This window comes from Danio rerio, chromosome 6 (genome assembly GCF_049306965.1).
Source record: "Danio rerio strain Tuebingen ecotype United States chromosome 6, GRCz12tu, whole genome shotgun sequence".
In the NCBI taxonomy this organism is placed as follows: Eukaryota; Metazoa; Chordata; class Actinopteri; order Cypriniformes; family Danionidae; genus Danio; species Danio rerio.
Genome location: NC_133181.1, coordinates 3195001 through 3212898, shown reverse-complemented (window position 1 = coordinate 3212898; position 17898 = coordinate 3195001). Strand labels below are relative to the sequence as shown.

Sequence of the window (17898 nt, the reverse complement as noted above, 5' to 3'; positions counted from 1 at the left end):
TATATATATATATATATATATATATATATATATATATATATATATATATATATATATATATATATATATATATATATTTTTTTTTTTTTTTTTTTTTTTTTTTTTTTTTTTTCTCCTCTGTTTTGATTTGTACTGTGCAGCACATTGGTCAATCTCTGGTTGCGTTAAATAGTGCTATATAAATAAAATAGACATTGACAAGATATGAAGATATTTGTGACATGTAATTGACTATATTTAGTGTATTAGAGGTGTAAGAGTGGTGTTACCATCTTCTGTGGCCAGTTCAGCTTCAGAAAGCTCACACTCGTCACTGGGCCTTCGTTCTTCTTCTTTGTCCGAGTCCTCCTGAAGACCAGTAAAGAGGCAGCAATTACTGTCTGAACAGTATATTATCAAAATATACTCATAATCAGCAAAATCGGCATTGAGACTATTTATTTACTTGTGTGAATATATACTTATTCCATGTTTATTATTATTTTGCGGAAACACTTTATTATTTAAACACATTATTAACATTCAAGCCCGTGCTTGTTAACATTAGTTAATGCACCATGAGTTAACATGAAATACAATGAACAACTGTATTTTCATTAACTAACGTTTACTAACATTAATAATTACTGTAGTAAATGTATTGTTCATTGTTTGTTCATGCTGATAATGCATTAATTAACATTAACGAATAAACCTTATTGTAAAGTGTGACCATTTTTGGTCCCACTTTATATTAAGCATCTTTAACTACTATGCACTTACATCTAAATATAAATACAATGTACTTACTGTGTTCATAATGTATTGCAGAACACTTCTGGTGCTCTTGAGGTGGAGTATAGGTTAGGTTAGGGACAGGTTGGGTGGTATGGGTAGGTTTAAGGGTGGGTTAAGGTAAAGGGGAGTCCAAACTTTTCAACCCATGACCCCCAAAATAAAAATGCCAGTGATTCGCCACCCCCGATATCCTCTGAGAGGGTTATTAATGCAGAAACCTTGCATGCAGTGATGCACACACACCAATAAACCCAAGTCTATTTTTGTTTTTTTTTGTTTTTTTATGTATGTCAGTGATGTAAATGTGCCATAAAGTTTAACCTGGTGTTATAAAATCAATCTGCTGCATCTGAAGCTATTGCTGTGTCTTTAATGTAATGTAATTACCCCAGGGGAAACAATCCAATAGGACTAGTGACTATAAGCTACTATAGTAACTATATAGTATATAGTAACAATAAACAACTATTTTTTTCTCTTCAGTAGGTTATGGATAAAATATAGTAATTCTTATGGTTTAATAAAAATAATTAGAATTTTGTAAATCACCAGGTGACCCCCTTCAATGTCCTGCGACCCCTCGGGGGGTCCCGACCCCCACTTGAGAACCACTGTTTTAAAGGATTGTCAAAAGTCTAAGTATAAATGTAATTACAGAAATTAATTACAGATGTAATTAAATGCAGGTATTAAATCAAGTATAGATGCAATTTTAAAAATTGTATTTACACAATAACCACATTGTAACGAAGTCTTAATATCAGTGTAAGTACATACAAGTTAAGGCCACTTACTAAAAAGTGGGACCTTATGTTTTTATTCCTTGTACTGGTAGTGAACACTAGGCTTACTAAAAACAAATAAAGCTAAACACACCTCTTTTTTGGAAGACTGGAGGCAGTAAAAGAAGTAATGCGGATTGGACGGCACGGTCTTGAAATACTGAGCACCAATTTCCATGAATTTATCCTGCAACACAAACAGAATGCGTAATATTATACATTGTGTTTATTCCACACACTAGATTCAATAGTACAAAACACAGACAAACAAAACAATACAAACCACACAATAAACCTTAAAAGACAGTTCAATATTTCATTAAAGTCAACATTTCATTAAAGATGACTGAAAACACACCTTAGTAAGCCTGGGATTTATCAACAAAATTAAGTGAAGTGAAATTTTTAAATATTTTCGAGAGAAGCACATGCTCGTGATTGACCCAGCTGGCCCAAATTACATTTACATTTTCATTTACATTTAGCAGACGCTTTTATCCAAGGCGACTTACAAATGAGGACAAGGAAGCAATTTACACAACTATAAGAGCAACAATGAATAAGTGCTGTAGGCAAGTTTCAGGGGCCTCATGTACGAAGACTTGCGTGGAAATCTTACTAAAACATTGCGTACGCACAAAGCTGTAAATGTGCGTACGCAGAAAAAAATTCAGATGTATGAAACACTGCGTACGCCGAATCTCACGCATATTCTTTTGTACATCTGAATGAACGTGAAACTGAGCGCAACATGCACGAGCACAAAACCCCTCCCTGCCTCCTCCCCCGTATGAATATGCTAATGACTATGCTAATGGCAAAACTCAACGAAAAAGCAACGGCAAAAGCAAGCAAGAAGAGAAACTTTGAACAGAATGTGAATTGGAGGTGCTGCTTTCGGAGGTAGACCGGAGAAAAGCGGTGTTATTTGCAAGTTTGTTCTCTGGAATTAACAACAAAAGAAAAAAATATAGTGGGAGAGTTTAGCTGATGCGGTCAACACAGTTGGGTCTGAACATCGCACTGAGTGCATTAAAAAAGAAATAGTGTGGTTTATATCTGTAAAATGTTGCAGTACCCTTAGCAGTCTCAGTGGCGCAGCTCATAAGACGTATGTGATCATGTATTGACACGTTCGAGCATGAACTCGGTTCGAATCCAGCGTCTGATGAAGTCATTCTTCTTTTTTCCCCCGCTATATATCAGATTTTGCCCACTATTTATCACGAGAAAGACAAGTAGGAATCATCAATAAGTTCATATCAATAAGCATCATATTTTATTTGCACATTTATTGAATGGAAATGTTTCTGATTCACGCATGCAAATTCATCTTCAGATAGTGTCTTTATAGCAATGTGCGTGCAGTAGATCGCTCAGATTACATTGGGAAAACAGGCGACTGCTGCAAACTGTGCTTTAATGTTTAGCTGGTCAACTGTATGGTATGGAAACCTTATATACCTGCTAGATGAACCCGTCTCATACAGCTGCCACTGCAAGGCTCAGACACTTTGTAGAGAGGAATTTAACACAACTGCCTCTAGGAGTCGCCAATGGAAACAAAACAGACACGCACAAAAAATGTGTGTACGCCATCCAGAAAGCTGCCGTGAAGCTGCGCACATTCCCACGTTCAGTTCATTGTTAGTAAATCCAAACGTGAGCTATTCTGAGCGTGAAACCTGGCGTACGCAAAGTTTTTGTGCGTACGCAGCGTTGATACATGAGGCCCCTGGTCTGTAAAGTCTAAGAAGGAAAGTATTAGTAATTTTTTTTTTTTTGGGTACAGTTAGTGTGTTATCCAGAGAGGCAATTGCAGATTAAGAAGTGATCTGCATATCATGCTAATCATGCTAATCTGCTAATTATGCTAATCTGCTAATCATGATCTTCAAATCAAGGGTCCCAAGTCTCTAGCTGCGTCCCAAATGGCACACTATACACTATTCACTCATGCACTATGTACTTATGCACTTACACACTCAACAGGATAGTATATGTATGCAGTGTCGTTCCAAATGGCACACTTATGTTTATTTACTAAGCGGAAATTCAAACCGTTTCCCTGATGACGTTTGAAGGTTGCCAAATCAGTGAAATAAACGAGCGAAGTATCAAATAATACCTGCTATGAGTATTGCCACATTCACCATCGGGAGGCGCTATAATTAATCTCGTAGGAGAATTTTGCTTTCACCATCCAAAATAAAGTTATCCAACATGTGCGTCCGATAGCTCCGCCCCTTCCGCTATGTAAGCAAACCTGTGGTCGTTGAGTGTGTGAAGTGTCCATCACTACACACTTAATTTTATCGGCTGAATGAGTGCATCATCCGGGTAATTAAAGTGCACTTATTATTTTTAGAGTTTTCAGTGCGAACACACTACTTACACTATTTATACAACAAAATGGCGTAGAATAATGCATAAGTATGCGATTTGGGACGCAACCACTATATATATCCTTAGTTCCTTTCTACAACTATCTTCATCTGGAAGAAACCCCCCTCCTCCCCTTCTTTCACCTTTAGTCAGAATGGGCGGCACGGTGGCCCAGTGACTAGCACTGTTGCCTCACAGCAAGAATACCAATGGCGACGGGTCCTTGCCGGGCCATCTGGTATTTCTGTGTGGAGTTAGCATGTTCTCCCTGTGGGTTTCCTCCGGGTTCCAAATACGCTCTATATTATAGATAAATAAGCCTAAATCTTTTTTCTAATGTCTTACTCTCAGGAAGTTCACCTTGACCTCAGCAGCGGGGGAGTTTTGAGATCAACCTGAGCTCAATTTCCCCTCGCTCTGTGAAAGGGGGGAGCCCTGGGCCCGAGAATCCCTTGAGCTCAGGGCTCTCTCCCGGCACAGCACGCCAAACAAGCTATGTAGAAATCATGAGCTAAGTGTGAACTCTTGAAAATGCTATTCTGAGAATTATTAATATGATTATTAATGTATTATTAATACCATTTTAGAAATGCTGTTTCACATCACTGTGTGTCTGCAGTACCTGTACGATTTTGTGCAAATCAGGATAGACTTCACACTTCTGCTGGGACTGGAGAAGAGACAGAGGGAATTCTGGGATTTTGGGTGACTTTGGTTCGTCCAGGTTCAGCGGGGACGGGGGAACAGAGAGTTTTCCTCTGGAATCGGTTTCACTCACATCCTCCAGTTCAACACTTTCAGAAAGAAAAACACAAACAATTCTGTGACTGTGTACATCCGCATTTTAATTCATTTAAGCGGCACGGTGGCTCAGTGGTTGGCACAGTCGCCTTACAGCAAGAAGGTCACTGGTTTGAGTCACAGAGTTTTCTGTGTGGAGTTTGCATGTTCTCCTTGTGTTGGCGTGGGTTATCTCTGGTTGCTCCTGAGTCCAAACACATGTACTATAGAAGAATTAGATTACTAAATTTGCCATAGTGTATGAGTGTGTGTGTGTGTGTGTGTGTGTGTGAGTGTGAAAATGTATGGGTGTTTTCCCAGTACTGTGGGTGGAAGGGTATCCGCTGCATAAACCATAAGCTGGAATAGTTGGCGGTTCATTCCACTGTGGTGACCCTTCATTTGCCGAAGGAAAATTAATGAATGAATAATAAAAAATCCCAATGAAAAAAAAAAGTTAAAAGGGCAACCACTAATACACTCCATGCAACAAACCCAAACGACTACAAGCCCCAGAATGCATTGCTCTGCATGGGTACCTGGATGAAGACACGAGCGTGGCCCTGTCGGCTCCATCTTCCTCTGCCTCCCCAATGATGAAGGTTGTGGGGCCATTGCTGGATTTGCCGTGCAGCTCATGGCGTTCTCGAAACACACGCACATGTCCACAGAGCGTCTGCAGGAAGGACGTGATGTCGATCTCCTGCAGCGACTCCTCGCAGTAGTCCATGGCTGTCAGGACGTCCTGAGAGCTCACGTTATACGACTGCTGCAGACTGCGATAGACACCTGTCAATCAATCAATCACAGAAACATCAGCAGACAGGAAATGAACACAAATTAATGTCAACTTACAATTAATACTTATAAATTATTATTATTTTAATTTTTTATATCACCATATACACATTTTGATTTTTTGATATGCAAATGTAGTTTAAACTAGTGTTTATTTGGACAGGAAATGAACGCAAACTAAATTTTGCACTTTTTTTTAAGTTAATATCTATAAATTATTTAAATATGAGCACACACACACACACACACACACACACACACACACACACACACACACACACACACACACACACACGCACACACACACACACACACACATTTTATTAGATATAAATTAACTCATTTTAACTGAGTTAAAGCTCTAATAACAAGGGATTTTAGTTTTATTGAGCAAGTATTTGGTAACTATAATTACATTATTAATATAATAGTAAATTGTTTTTATAAAAATGTATAAATAATGTTTTAAAGCACCTTTTAAACCAGTGGTTCTCGAAGACAATGGGGGGGGGCCGCTTGATTTCGAAAAATCTCATATATTTTATTAAACTATTAGAATTATCATATTTGATCAATTATTATATTTTATAATAACCCCCTGGGGTTACTATGCTAGGATAATGTCACAACAATAATGTTAAGGCTGATTTATACTTCTGCGTCAAATGCACGCGTATGCTACGGCGTTGACGCATAGCCCTAACGCCATGGCCGTCGCTGACGTCCACCTCTCAAAAATTGTAACTACACGTCGCAACGACGCTTAGCGCAAGCTCTGTGATTGGTCGGCTTGGTAGCGCTGACAAGTCTGGGCGGGACCAAGAGCCGCGCAAATGGCGTGACCCCGATGGAGAGATTGTTTAAAAGTGTGGAGTCCTGTGAGGGAGATCCGGATGGAAAGTTTTGTTTTGTGTTTACCTCATAGTTAAATTTCTTGCACGTCCGCCAGTTCCTGCCTCAAAATGAGCGAGTTTGAGCCACTTGTACATTTAGGAAGTGTTCAGGAAAAGCAAAACACCAGCGAAGAAACTCGACACAGAGGAACATTTACACCTCACTGCCAACTAGCGTTTCGGAAGTGTTAAAGCATACCAACAGAGACAGCGCGCAGAAGTATAAATGCACAGCCACGCGCGTTGCATGCGCCGTGGGTTACGCCGGTCACATGAAGCAGAAGTATAAACCAGGCTTTAGTTGCAGCAGACTTTGCAGAAAAATATTTAACTTTGACACCTTTATGGCACTCACATACAGTTTTATTAAAGTCAGAATTATTAGCCCCCCTTTGAATTTTATTCTTCTTTTTAAAATATTTTCCAAATGATGTTTAACAGAGCAAGCAAATGTTCACAGTATGTCTGATAATATGAAAAAAGTCTTATTTGTTTTATTTCGGCGAGAATAAAAGCAGTTTTAAATTTTTAAAACTCCATTTTAGGGACAAAATGCCTCTTTGAGCAATATTTTTTTTCGATTGTCTACAGAACAAACCATCATTATACAATGACTTGCCTAATTACCCTAACCAGCCTAGTTAACCTAATTAACCTAGTTAAGCCTTTAAATGTCACTTTAAGCTGTATAGAAGTGTCTTGAAGAATATCTAGTCAAATATTATTTACTGTCATCATGTCAAAGATAAAATAAATCAGTTATTAGAGATGAGTTATTAAAACTATTATGTTTAGAAATGTGCTGAAAAAATCTTCTCTCCATTAAACAGAAATTGGGGAAAAAATAAAAAGCGGGGAGAATAATTAAGGGGGGGGCTAATAATTCTGACTTTAACTGTATATTGCTAATTTTTAGTCTCTATATTAATTAATGCAAAACAAAATGTTCATGTCTGTGTAAATATGCATCATTGTGTGCGTGTTTGTGTGTTGTTGTTGTTGTTGTTTTGTGTGTGTGTGTGTATGACCTTTGACGTAGCTGTGGTAGTAATGCTCCTGCAGGAGGCTGTGGTAGTTGGCCAGCACCGGTGGAATCTTGTGCTCCGTCGAGGACGAGGTGCTGGTGCTGCGCTCCTGAGAGATCGACCTAAAATAAATAAATCAAATCAATTCCGCAATAAATTATGATCATTAATAAGCAATTTCTAAAATAAACCACAACTTTAATATGACATTTTATTTGCAGTTACTTGAGGCAATTTATATGTGTGCGCAGCAATGTGTTCTCACACAGACATGCATTGCATAATATACTGTTGAAACCGAAGTTTACATACAGTACACTCTAAAAAAAGGAACATAACCATTTATTTCTAAATGTCAGATGGTAAATCATACAAAACGTTTACTATTTTAGGTCTGTTAGGATTAACTAATTAATTTACATTTGCTAAACACCAGAATAATTAGAGATTTTTTTGCTTTTAAACTGTGTAACTTTGGTCAAATGTTTTGGGCATCCTTCCACAAGCTTCTCACAATAATTTGAAGGAATTTTTGCCCATACCTCCTGACAGAATTGGTGTAAGATTTGTAGGCTGTCTTTCTCGCACAAGCTTTATCAACGCTGCCCACAAATTTTCTATAGGCTTGAGATCAGGGCTTTGTGATGGCCACTCCAAAACATTCACTCTGTAGCATATTTGAACTAATTTGGCAGTATGCTTAGGGTCATGGTCTGTTTGAAAGACCTATTTGTGGCCAAGTTGTAATTTCCTGGCTGATGTTTTGAGATGTTGCTTCAGTATTTCTACATAATGTTCTTTCTTCATGATGCCATCTATGCTGTGAAGTGAAACATGATGCTGCCGCCCCCATACTTCACAGTAGGGATGGTGTTCTTGGGCTTGTAAGCTTTCCGCTTTGTCCTCTAAACGTAACACTGGTCATTATGGCCAAACAGTTCAATCTTAGCCACAGGACATGTCTCCAAACGTTTTTTTTTTTATTTTTTTTTTCAGTGTAATTTAGCTAATTGTAATCTGGCTTTTTTTTTGTTGATTCTGGCTTATTGATTTTTCCATGTTGTCACAGAAGGAAGCAGTGTGTTTGAGGTTTTCTTAAATACTATTCTACAGTTGTGCCTCCAATTAACTCAAATGTGGTCAATTAGCCAATCAGAAACTTCCAAAACCTTGACACCATCATCTGAGCTTTATCAGAGGGATAATAATGTTATTGTGTGTGAACTTGACTTTCAAGAAAAGTTATAACAATTTCTCAGAAAATATCTTTCATTATTCTGCTATTAAGCAGAACAGAAACAAATTTGATAATCCTAACTTACCTAAAAGAGAAAAAGTTTAGTCACATTAACATCTGACTTTTATTTTTAAAAAATGATTATGTGGCTGTTTATACAGTGCATGTAAACTTCTGATTTCAACTGTATCAGTATGCCTATGCATTGAACTTCATATTAAAGAGCAGTCATTTTATGGTGTAAAATATTGACAAAATTCCAGCGCTGGATTAACCAATAGGCATTATGGGCACAGGCCCAGGGGCCCGTGCGGAATAGGGGCACCTGTGAGGGGGGGAAATGCAGATATGGAGTGTCTATTTAGGCTAAATCCAATAAGCTAGCTGAGTGATTCACGCCCATCCCCGTTTGATTGACGGTGACAACATAAAATAAAAAGCGCAAATGACAGAAGCATGAATGGCGTATCTCGTAAAGCGCATGGCAACATGTTTTGACGCAATCGATTATGAACTCGGTTCAAATCCAGCGTCTGATGAACACGTTTTTCTTTTTTCCCCCCGCTACATATTCGATTTTACCTACTCTTCATCACGAGGAAGACAAGTAGGAATCATTAATAAGTGTGTGTATTCTGGAGGACTCAGATTCAAAGAACTGCATTGGAGAGGCGTTATATCCAAATCATATGCATCATAAGTTTATAGAAGTTATACATTAAAAATACCCCTAAATATATTTTTTTTAGTACTGCTTTAGTGAATTTGAACAAGTATATTAAAATCCCTAATTTTTTACTAGTTGTATTAGTATATTTTTTAAAGTATGCTTTAAATGCTTTAATAGTAAGTTAAGTATTTGTAGGCTAGAAATATTTGTACTGTATATCATTTATTTAAAAAATGCAGGCAATACATTATAGATTAATTTTAATTTAAAAATATTATAATAATCGTGAGGGCCAAAACAGTGGCGCAGTAGGTAGTGCTGTCGCCTCACAGCAAGAAGGTCGCTGGTTCGAGCCTCGGCTCAGTTGGCGTTTCTGTGTGAAGTTTGCATGTTCTCCCTGCGTTCATGTGAGTTTCCTCCAGGTGCTCCTGTTTCCCCCACAGTCCAAAGACATGCGGTACAGGTGAATTGGATAGGCTAAATTGTCCATTGCGTATAAGTGTGTGTGTGGATGTTTCCCAGAGATGGGTTGCGGCTGCAAGGGCATACGCTGCGTAAAAACTAGCTGGATAAGTTGGCAGTTCATTCCGCTGTGGCGACCCCGGATTAATAAAGGGACTAAGCCGACAAGAAAATGAATTAATCAATAATCTTTTTTTTTTAAATTAAACTATAGGTGTGTGGCCAGGTAGAGGGCCTACAAGACATTGTGCCCAGGGGCCTCTGAATTCTTAATCCAGGCCTGCACAATTCCCTCTATGTGAAATGGAAATCAGTAGACTCTATATATAATCCACCACTTTATTATGTGCATAAAAAGGTAACCGCAAACCCTGTTAAACATAATAAGCATATTTAATTTATTTTGTTTTAGAAAATGACTTCCTAATGCTGATTCTGATGGTGTTTATATGCAATACCAATGTTGGTTGCACTAGTATATCTGAGGTTTTTACTTTATTATGTATAACTCCACTGCTGTATAACTCCAATAGGATTACATTTATCCTCTCAGTCCAGATGAGAATCAAAATGTAAATATTAGTCACATATCACTGTGGAAGAGGACGGTGAAATATTAAACCCGTCACAGAGCAGCGGGATCAAACCAGCTTTAAGAGCATGCAAAACACATTTACAGCCATGAAGCAACAATACTCCAGATTACACACCTCAGGCTTTACCGCTATTGTGGTCAACAGAGCAGGAAAAATGCACTTTAAGTAAAGGCAAAGTGGAAAAAAATAAGACGTTGAGGACACCAGCATAATATGTACCATAAAATTGGGGTGTGCAAACACTAACACAGAGAAAAAATTTTTTAAAAAATTATATGAAAGAAAAAGACAACCAGGCTCATTGGAAAAATGTGCCCAGGGCTACATTTGTTAGAACCAACAAACATGTACCCTGGACTACATTTTCTTGCGAATTTTCTACTAAAATCTGCTTGAACTGCAAAGTGCTTAGACTTAAAATATGTTGAGGTACTTTCAACTGAAATGGAATACGGAGTAGGGGGCGGGACTTCTTTTTGTGCCTCATGGCAAAATAATGTTAGGAGGGGCGTGGCTTAGAATCCTGTGACTGGAGCCTTCACCCATCCACTAGAGGGCGTTCTCAGATACATTAATTTCATACATGCCATTTCTCATAAATCCACCAGAGGGTGCTGTAGATATTTCTGCGTATTACCGTTTTTTGCATGTTCGTGAGAGAAGCTTGTCGTTGTGCATAAATGAGCAATATCACATGAGTAGCAGTGCGATGTGGCTGTATATCGGCCCCTTTTAATAAAAAAAGAAAAGCAATCACGGAGAGCCTAAAAACCCTTTTGTAAGAGGAACTACTTTCTTCTGCCATTCCTTCACAGAACAGCAGAAACTGTTGTTCGTTCACTAACGTCACTTTAGAGCTAGTATTGAATGATTCTTAGCGTAATGTCTAAAGTGATGACAAAACAGGTGATTGTGCTGACATTTTTAGATAATAATGCTGAACGGCATGAAATGCCATCAGTCTACAGAAACTTCCCAGTATTTCTCTGTAGCAATCAAGAAATCACAATACTACTATGGTATAAATACAGCACCACAACATAAAAGGAGATCGACTTAGAAAGAAATTTACCGGTTAATAATGTTAGTAATTACTCTGTTTTTCTCTTAAGGCTAATTTTGCGGTCTCTGTCACCATCTTGTGGATGAACATCATCAACCGTCTTTGCTCAAATACAGGCTAAATGCCGCAGACGGGTCTCTAAGATATTAAAAATATTTAAAAATAGGTACTGTCTTTATACATAAAATGCATAATTCCAATATAAACAACTACATTCTCGACTAAAAAAAAGCCTCAAAAGTACACTATGTTGTCCAACAGCAGCAGTATTTGTCGAGCTGTAGAGTGTCCTCTGCTTGTTGCTGTATGTGGGTGGAGTAATACACAAGGGTAAAGGGTGAAGAGGTTGGACGAATGCTGTTACTGGCAGAATATTGCACGGCTATCAGCCAATCAGATTCAAGAACCAGACAGAACTGTTGTAAAATATAGTATATCAACTTGATATACCCAAAACCCTAAACCCAACCCATAGTGTTTTCAAAAGAAAATCACAATAGAAAAGTCAGCTTCTACTTTTGTCTCGCACTGCTTTTTGGGTTTCCTTTTTCCTGGTTTATGTAATAATCCTTTATCGGACTCGAACCCTGGTCTGCTCAGCTCTGCTACCCAAATCTAGTGCCATCAAAAGCAAACCTGGAAAAGCTGTCTATTCCCAAAGTAAGCGATCGTTGGTACCGCCCCGTAGCATTCATTTTACATATAAAACGCAGTCATATGTACCAGCGAGCACATATTTCTCGGTTCTCTGTACATCAGGGCACACTTTCCCAATGAGCCTGTGTTAGAAAAAGGACATGACTTATATTTTACATTTTCTATGTCAATGACTGTCTTGCGATGTCCTAAATGTCTACATGCAGGGGATTACTCTCTTAACTTCAGTGTGTACACACTATCAGTCAAAGGTTTAGACACAATCATTCTGAAATGACACAAAAATGAAACCTCCCGTACATTCACTGCCAACTAGTTTTAGGACCGATTCTAGTCCAAATATCAAATCAAGAAGCATTTTTTAGGCAAGCAAACAATCGTCTTGTCATTGTTTTCAGAAATAATACATCCAAATTAAGTGAGTTTTTCGTTAAAACAAGCTAAATAATCTTAAAAATTGTGTAAGCAAGATAAAATTGTAAATTTACTTTAATTTTGATTTATTATTTCAGAAAACAAGACTATTTTTGCTCGTCAAGATAATATTTCTTGATTTAAAGCAGACCTATTATGCAAAAATCTCTTTTATAAGGAGTTTAAATATGGTTGTGTGGCAGCAGTGTGTGAATATTACCAGCTTCTAACAGTAAAAATTTACTATTATTTTTTTTATAATCACTCGATCAAAACAGAAACACTTTGATTGACATTCGTGTCAAACGCCACACCCACTAGTGACCATCTCTCCCTCATTAGCATAGGATTTTACTCTTGTTTTTGAATCTGCCACTATGCTGACACACAGGCATTTGTAGCTCCGCCCTCTTTTGAATCTCATTTAAATTTAAAGCGGCAGTCACCAAAACGGCACAACTAGAATTAAAGCCTAAAAGGGGCAGCTTCAAAGAGTTATCAAACATTATCTGTGTGGTATTGAACTTAAACTTCACTACACACATCAGAGATTTATTTAGCATCTTGTATAAAGAGGCATAATAGGTCCCCTTTTAGAATTTGTAGACATTTGGACTAGAAACAAGACAAAACTAACATTTTTTGTTGCATTGTTCATCATAAAAGCTAATGATGTGCATTATTATGATATGTATGCAATACTGCTTTATTGCTTTTCCATTTCCATTAATAACCAGAAGGTCTTTAGGAAGCAAGTGTCCAAACTGTTGACTGATACTGAACAACAGAAAGCACAGAAAACCCTTTAGGAGCCTTTAAGATATGAGGTCTTAAAATACATTAGACAGAACCTGATTCATTAACAATAACTTTTTTCCTGTTGAATTTGTTTTACGATTTTAAAAGAAGTCTGCATGTATTTGATCCAAATTACAATAAAACGTCTGTTGTTTAATCAAAAATAAAACTTTTGTGAAATAATATTATAATTAGAAAAAAAAATTCCTTAAATGGCAAAGCAGAACTATCAGCAGAGTTTTCCTTTAAATTTAGACTGCTAATTTTCAGTTATTATGCATTAAAAAAATGAAAGAAGCATCACTGATGTAGGCAAACATGAAAAAAATCATGTGTCAGAAGTCATTTATAATTGAGAACAATGAGACATTAGTTAAAAAAAAATTATATATATATATATATATATATATATATATATATATATATATATATATATATATATATATATATATATATATATATATATATATATATATATTAAGGGTGTCACGATCCTCCAAATCCTCGATTCGATTACATTTTCGATTCTAAAGGCACGATTCGATTCGATTTTCGATTATGAATAATTAATTAATTAATGACCAATTAATTATTTGTAGCCTACCGTTTAAACTACCTGACCTGCATGGTTTTTGTTTTACCCATTAACAAATCATACAGTAAATGAATAAAGGCAAGATACACACATAATTACCACCTGTCAATCACTTTTTCTGCAGGACTCGTGCATAGGCAGTGATCTGTGTCGTTATAATGGCGTCGGTAAAAAAGACGCACAACCAACAGGAACCAGCCAACAGTATCTGAGGTGTTCGCTAAAAAGTACAAGTGAGTGAAAGATTGAAGCAGTCCTCTGACTGCCTGGACCTGCTGTATGTGCGTCTGTGTCCGTGTGGTCATGTGATGTGCATTTTCAGAGGTAGTGAGGAAGGAGGGCGGCTCAGAAATGCTACACGCCACTGTGGATGTCAAATCGTTGTCGTTCTAAAATGCCATTTAAAAACAAAGACAGTGTAAACAGGGCCTGAGTGTGAACTTTTCGCAAGCGGATTTGCAACGGGGGGGGGCGGAGGATCGCGATGCCGATGTCTATCGGACGAACCGTACGTAATACGTACATAGCAGAGCTTGTAAATCTGTTTTTTTTTTGTCGACAACACAAACGTTGTCAACATAACTCACTGGAAATCCAAAATGCTTACACACCGGCGACTTCATTGAAAGAGGAGAGGGTTTAAGCTCTGTCGACGGGTCTCCTGCTTCTGCAGTTTAACAAGCACTTCAACAAGCCTGTTATTTTCCCACTTGGCAAGCCAAGCTGACGTGACATGGGGGCGTGGCAGCATCGACGATTCCATTTTTTTATTCGATAATCGAAATTGAGCATAAATTTCGATCGATTTCGATTAAAAATTGAAATCGTGACACCCCTAATATATGTGTGTGTGTGTGTGTGTGTGGGGGGGGGAGAAAATGTTTGGAAAAAAAGGAAAATAAAAAAAAGCTACATTTTTAATAAAGACTTGTTTTTTAAATCACCTTAATGCTTCCTTCAATGGACGATATACAAATGCATAAGTCTTTACTGTTACTTCAAATCAATTTAATAGCTTTTTACTGAATAAAAGCATTATTTTTAAAAATACTGACCCCAAAGCTTCATTGCTAGTATATAACACGTCATCAAGATGGCGCCGAGCATGGCCGCCGTGTTGCGAGCTCCCAGCAAACTTTGTTGTGTTTTGTGTGTTTTACTTGTGTTTTTGTTGTTTTTCGTGCTGGATGTACACACTCTCGTTATCTACGACAGACACACACTTCGGGAAATTGGCTCCCTCGTTGCACATCGAAGATCAGACTTTGAGTAAAAAAAAAATAAAAATCTACGCTTTTAACTCATAGCACACGTGCTGCTGATGATGTGACAATAAAAGTGATTTGATTTACAAGTTTTCCTTCGATTATTTTAAGACCTCATACCCTTACAAGACATCTGAAAGTTCCCATTACTGCAGTGACTTCCCTAGAGTAGCAAAATCCCTCAGAAAAAGAGAAGGAAAGAAAAACCACCTTCAGTGCGGAGGGGGGCAAAAAGCGGCCCCTGTTAACCCTCCCAACCCCGTCCCAATACAGCCCTACAGCAGCAGCAGCAGCAGGAAGCAGCAAGCAGAGCTACCTGTATCTGGGCTGCTGATTGAACTCCCAGGTGTCTGTCTCTTGAGGTCTATTCTCATCCAAAGAGAAACCACATATAAAACATATTTAGGACGACCACATGATGAGCAAACACAGCAACTCTGTTCCAAAACATAGCAAGCAGCCTGACTAGGCAACATTTTAAAGTCGCAATGAAATTAAATTATTATCAGTCATTTAGGGTGTGGCTATCCAGTCTTTAGGGCGGAGCTATCAGTCATTCAGGGTGTGGCTATCAGTCATTCAGGGTGTGGCTATCAGTCATTTAGGGTGTGGCTATCAGTCATATAGGCCGTGGCTATTTATTCTTTAGGGCGGAGCTATCAGTAATTTAGGCCGTGGCTATCCATCATTTAGGGCGGGGCTATCAGTCAATTAAGATGGGGCTATGAGTCAATTAGAGCGGGGCTATCAGTACTTTAGGAAGGGGCTATCAGTCCTTTAGGGTGGGGCAATCAGTCCTTTAGGGTGAGGCTATCAAACTTTTAAGGCGGGGCTATCAGTCATTTAGGGATGGGCTATTAGTCAATTAGGACGGGGCCATCAGTCAATTAGAGTGGGGCTATCATTCCTTTAGGGTGAGGCTACGAGTTCTTTAGGGCGGGGCTATCAGTCAATTAGGGCGGAGGAATCAGTCCTTTAGGGTGGGGCTATCAATCCTTTAAGGCGGGGCTATATGTCATTTTGGGCAGGATTATCAGTCCTTTATGGAGGCGCTATCAGTCCCTTAGGGTGGAGCTATCAGTCCTTTAGGGAGGGGCTATCAGTCCTTTAGGGCCGGGCTATCAGTCCATTAGGGTGGAGCTATCAGTCCTTTAGGGAGGGGCTATCAGTCCTTTAAGGAAGGGCTATGAGTCCTTTAAGGCGGGCTATCAGTCATTTAGGGTGGGGCTATCAGTCCTTTAGGGTGGAGCTATCAGTCCTTTAGGGAAGGGCTATGAGTTCTTTAAGGCGGGCTATCAGTCATTTAGGGTGGGGCTATCAGTCATTTAGGTCGGGACTAACAGTCATTTAGGGTGGGGCTATCAGTAATTTAGGACAGGGCTATCAGTCATTTAGGGCGGGATTATCAGTCATTTAGGTTGTGGCTATCAGTCGTTTGGGTCTAATAAGCAGTGTCTCAATTCTGCCCTGCTTTTGTCTATTTGTCAATTTTCCTTCATTTTGTTACCAACTTTTTTTTTTTTTTAACAATCCAGACAGTTTTCAAAGGTCAAAATCATGCATAGCTCTTAATCCTTTTCTAATTTTAGGACTGTTTCAATTGCAAGTACTTCACAAGATAGGAAAAAAATTACAATCTTAATGCCAATATCATAAAGCCACAGATAAACTTCAAGTGAAATCGCAAAACAAACTGGTATGACCATTTTCAAATTAGGACATCTTTAGAGCTCTAAACAGCTCATCATCATTGGTCTGTGGCTATGATGGGGTAGGTGTGGCTCTGAGGCTCCACCTTCTTTTATGTGGAAATTTAAGTTTTGTAATAGGTAGGTGTGGTTCTTAGACTCCTCCTTCTTTTATGTGGAAATTTAAGATTTGTAATAGGTAGGTGTGGTTCTTAGACTCCTTCTTTTATGTGGAAATTTAAGTTTTGTAATAGGTAGGTGTGGTTCTTAGACTCCTCCTTCTTTTATGTGGAAATTTAAGATTTGTAATAGGTAGGTGTGGTTCTTAGACTCCTTCTTTTATGTGGTAATTTAAGTTTTGTAATAGGTAGGTGTGGTTCTTAGACTCCTCCTTCTTTTATGTGGAAATTTAAGTTTTGTAATAGGTAGGTGTGGTTCTTAGACTCCTCCTTCTTTTATGTGGAAATTTAAGATTTGTAATAGGTAGGTGTGGTTCTTAGACTCCTCCTTCTTTTATGTGGAAATTTAAGTTTTGTAATAGGTAGGTGTGGTTCTTAGACTCCTTCTTTAATGTGGATATTGTGTAGGTAGGTGTGGCTCTCAGGCTCCACCCTCCTTTAAAAGAAAATCATTCCTCTTCACAACTGGAAACACACCAACAATCAAGAATGCATGATTATATGCGGTTATGGCTTTGCAATGTCATTATAATGGAAGTCAATAGGGCAAAAACAGCCACCAACATAATGAAAAGGTAGTGAATTTGCCCAGAGTGCATTGCGGAGTTAAAACTTTTCAATATAGAGTAAATAAAATTTGTAAAATAATTCATAATGAAATAAAATAATTTCATTTGCTAAAACACAAAGAAAGCTGTGGCCAAATTCACCCCAGACTCAAAATCACCCCAGAGTGGATAAAAACATCCTTAACAGTACACAAAGATTAACTAAATTAAAATATCATGCTTTTATTAAAAGCATCGGATGTTTTAGTGTTATGTTTATTGATAA

The 17898-nt window shown here is 38.0% G+C and overlaps 1 protein-coding gene across 20 annotated transcripts in view; it reads right to left on the bottom strand.

Annotated features, from left to right (window-relative positions):
* The window catches only part of szt2 (SZT2 subunit of KICSTOR complex), a 174765-nt gene that overhangs the window by 116345 nt on the left and 40522 nt on the right, over positions 1 to 17898 (bottom strand). For 15 of the 20 annotated variants that reach the window (XR_012407532.1, XR_012407533.1, XM_073953541.1 and 12 more), the window contains exons 27-32: positions 15514 to 15561; positions 7444 to 7562; positions 5264 to 5513; positions 4567 to 4738; positions 1654 to 1746; positions 270 to 348 (exon numbers count right to left, since the gene is read on the bottom strand). Coding sequence is in view for 18 of the 20 variants with exons in the window: in XM_073953541.1 (XP_073809642.1) it covers positions 270 to 348; positions 1654 to 1746; positions 4567 to 4738; positions 5264 to 5513; positions 7444 to 7562; positions 15514 to 15561 (761 nt within the window). In the remaining 2 variants the exon portion in view is untranslated. The remainder of the gene's footprint in view (positions 1 to 269; positions 349 to 1653; positions 1747 to 4566; positions 4739 to 5263; positions 5514 to 7443; positions 7563 to 15513; positions 15562 to 17898) is intronic. The other 5 variants (XM_073953552.1, XM_073953544.1, XM_073953550.1 and 2 more) reach the window with 1 other exon arrangement.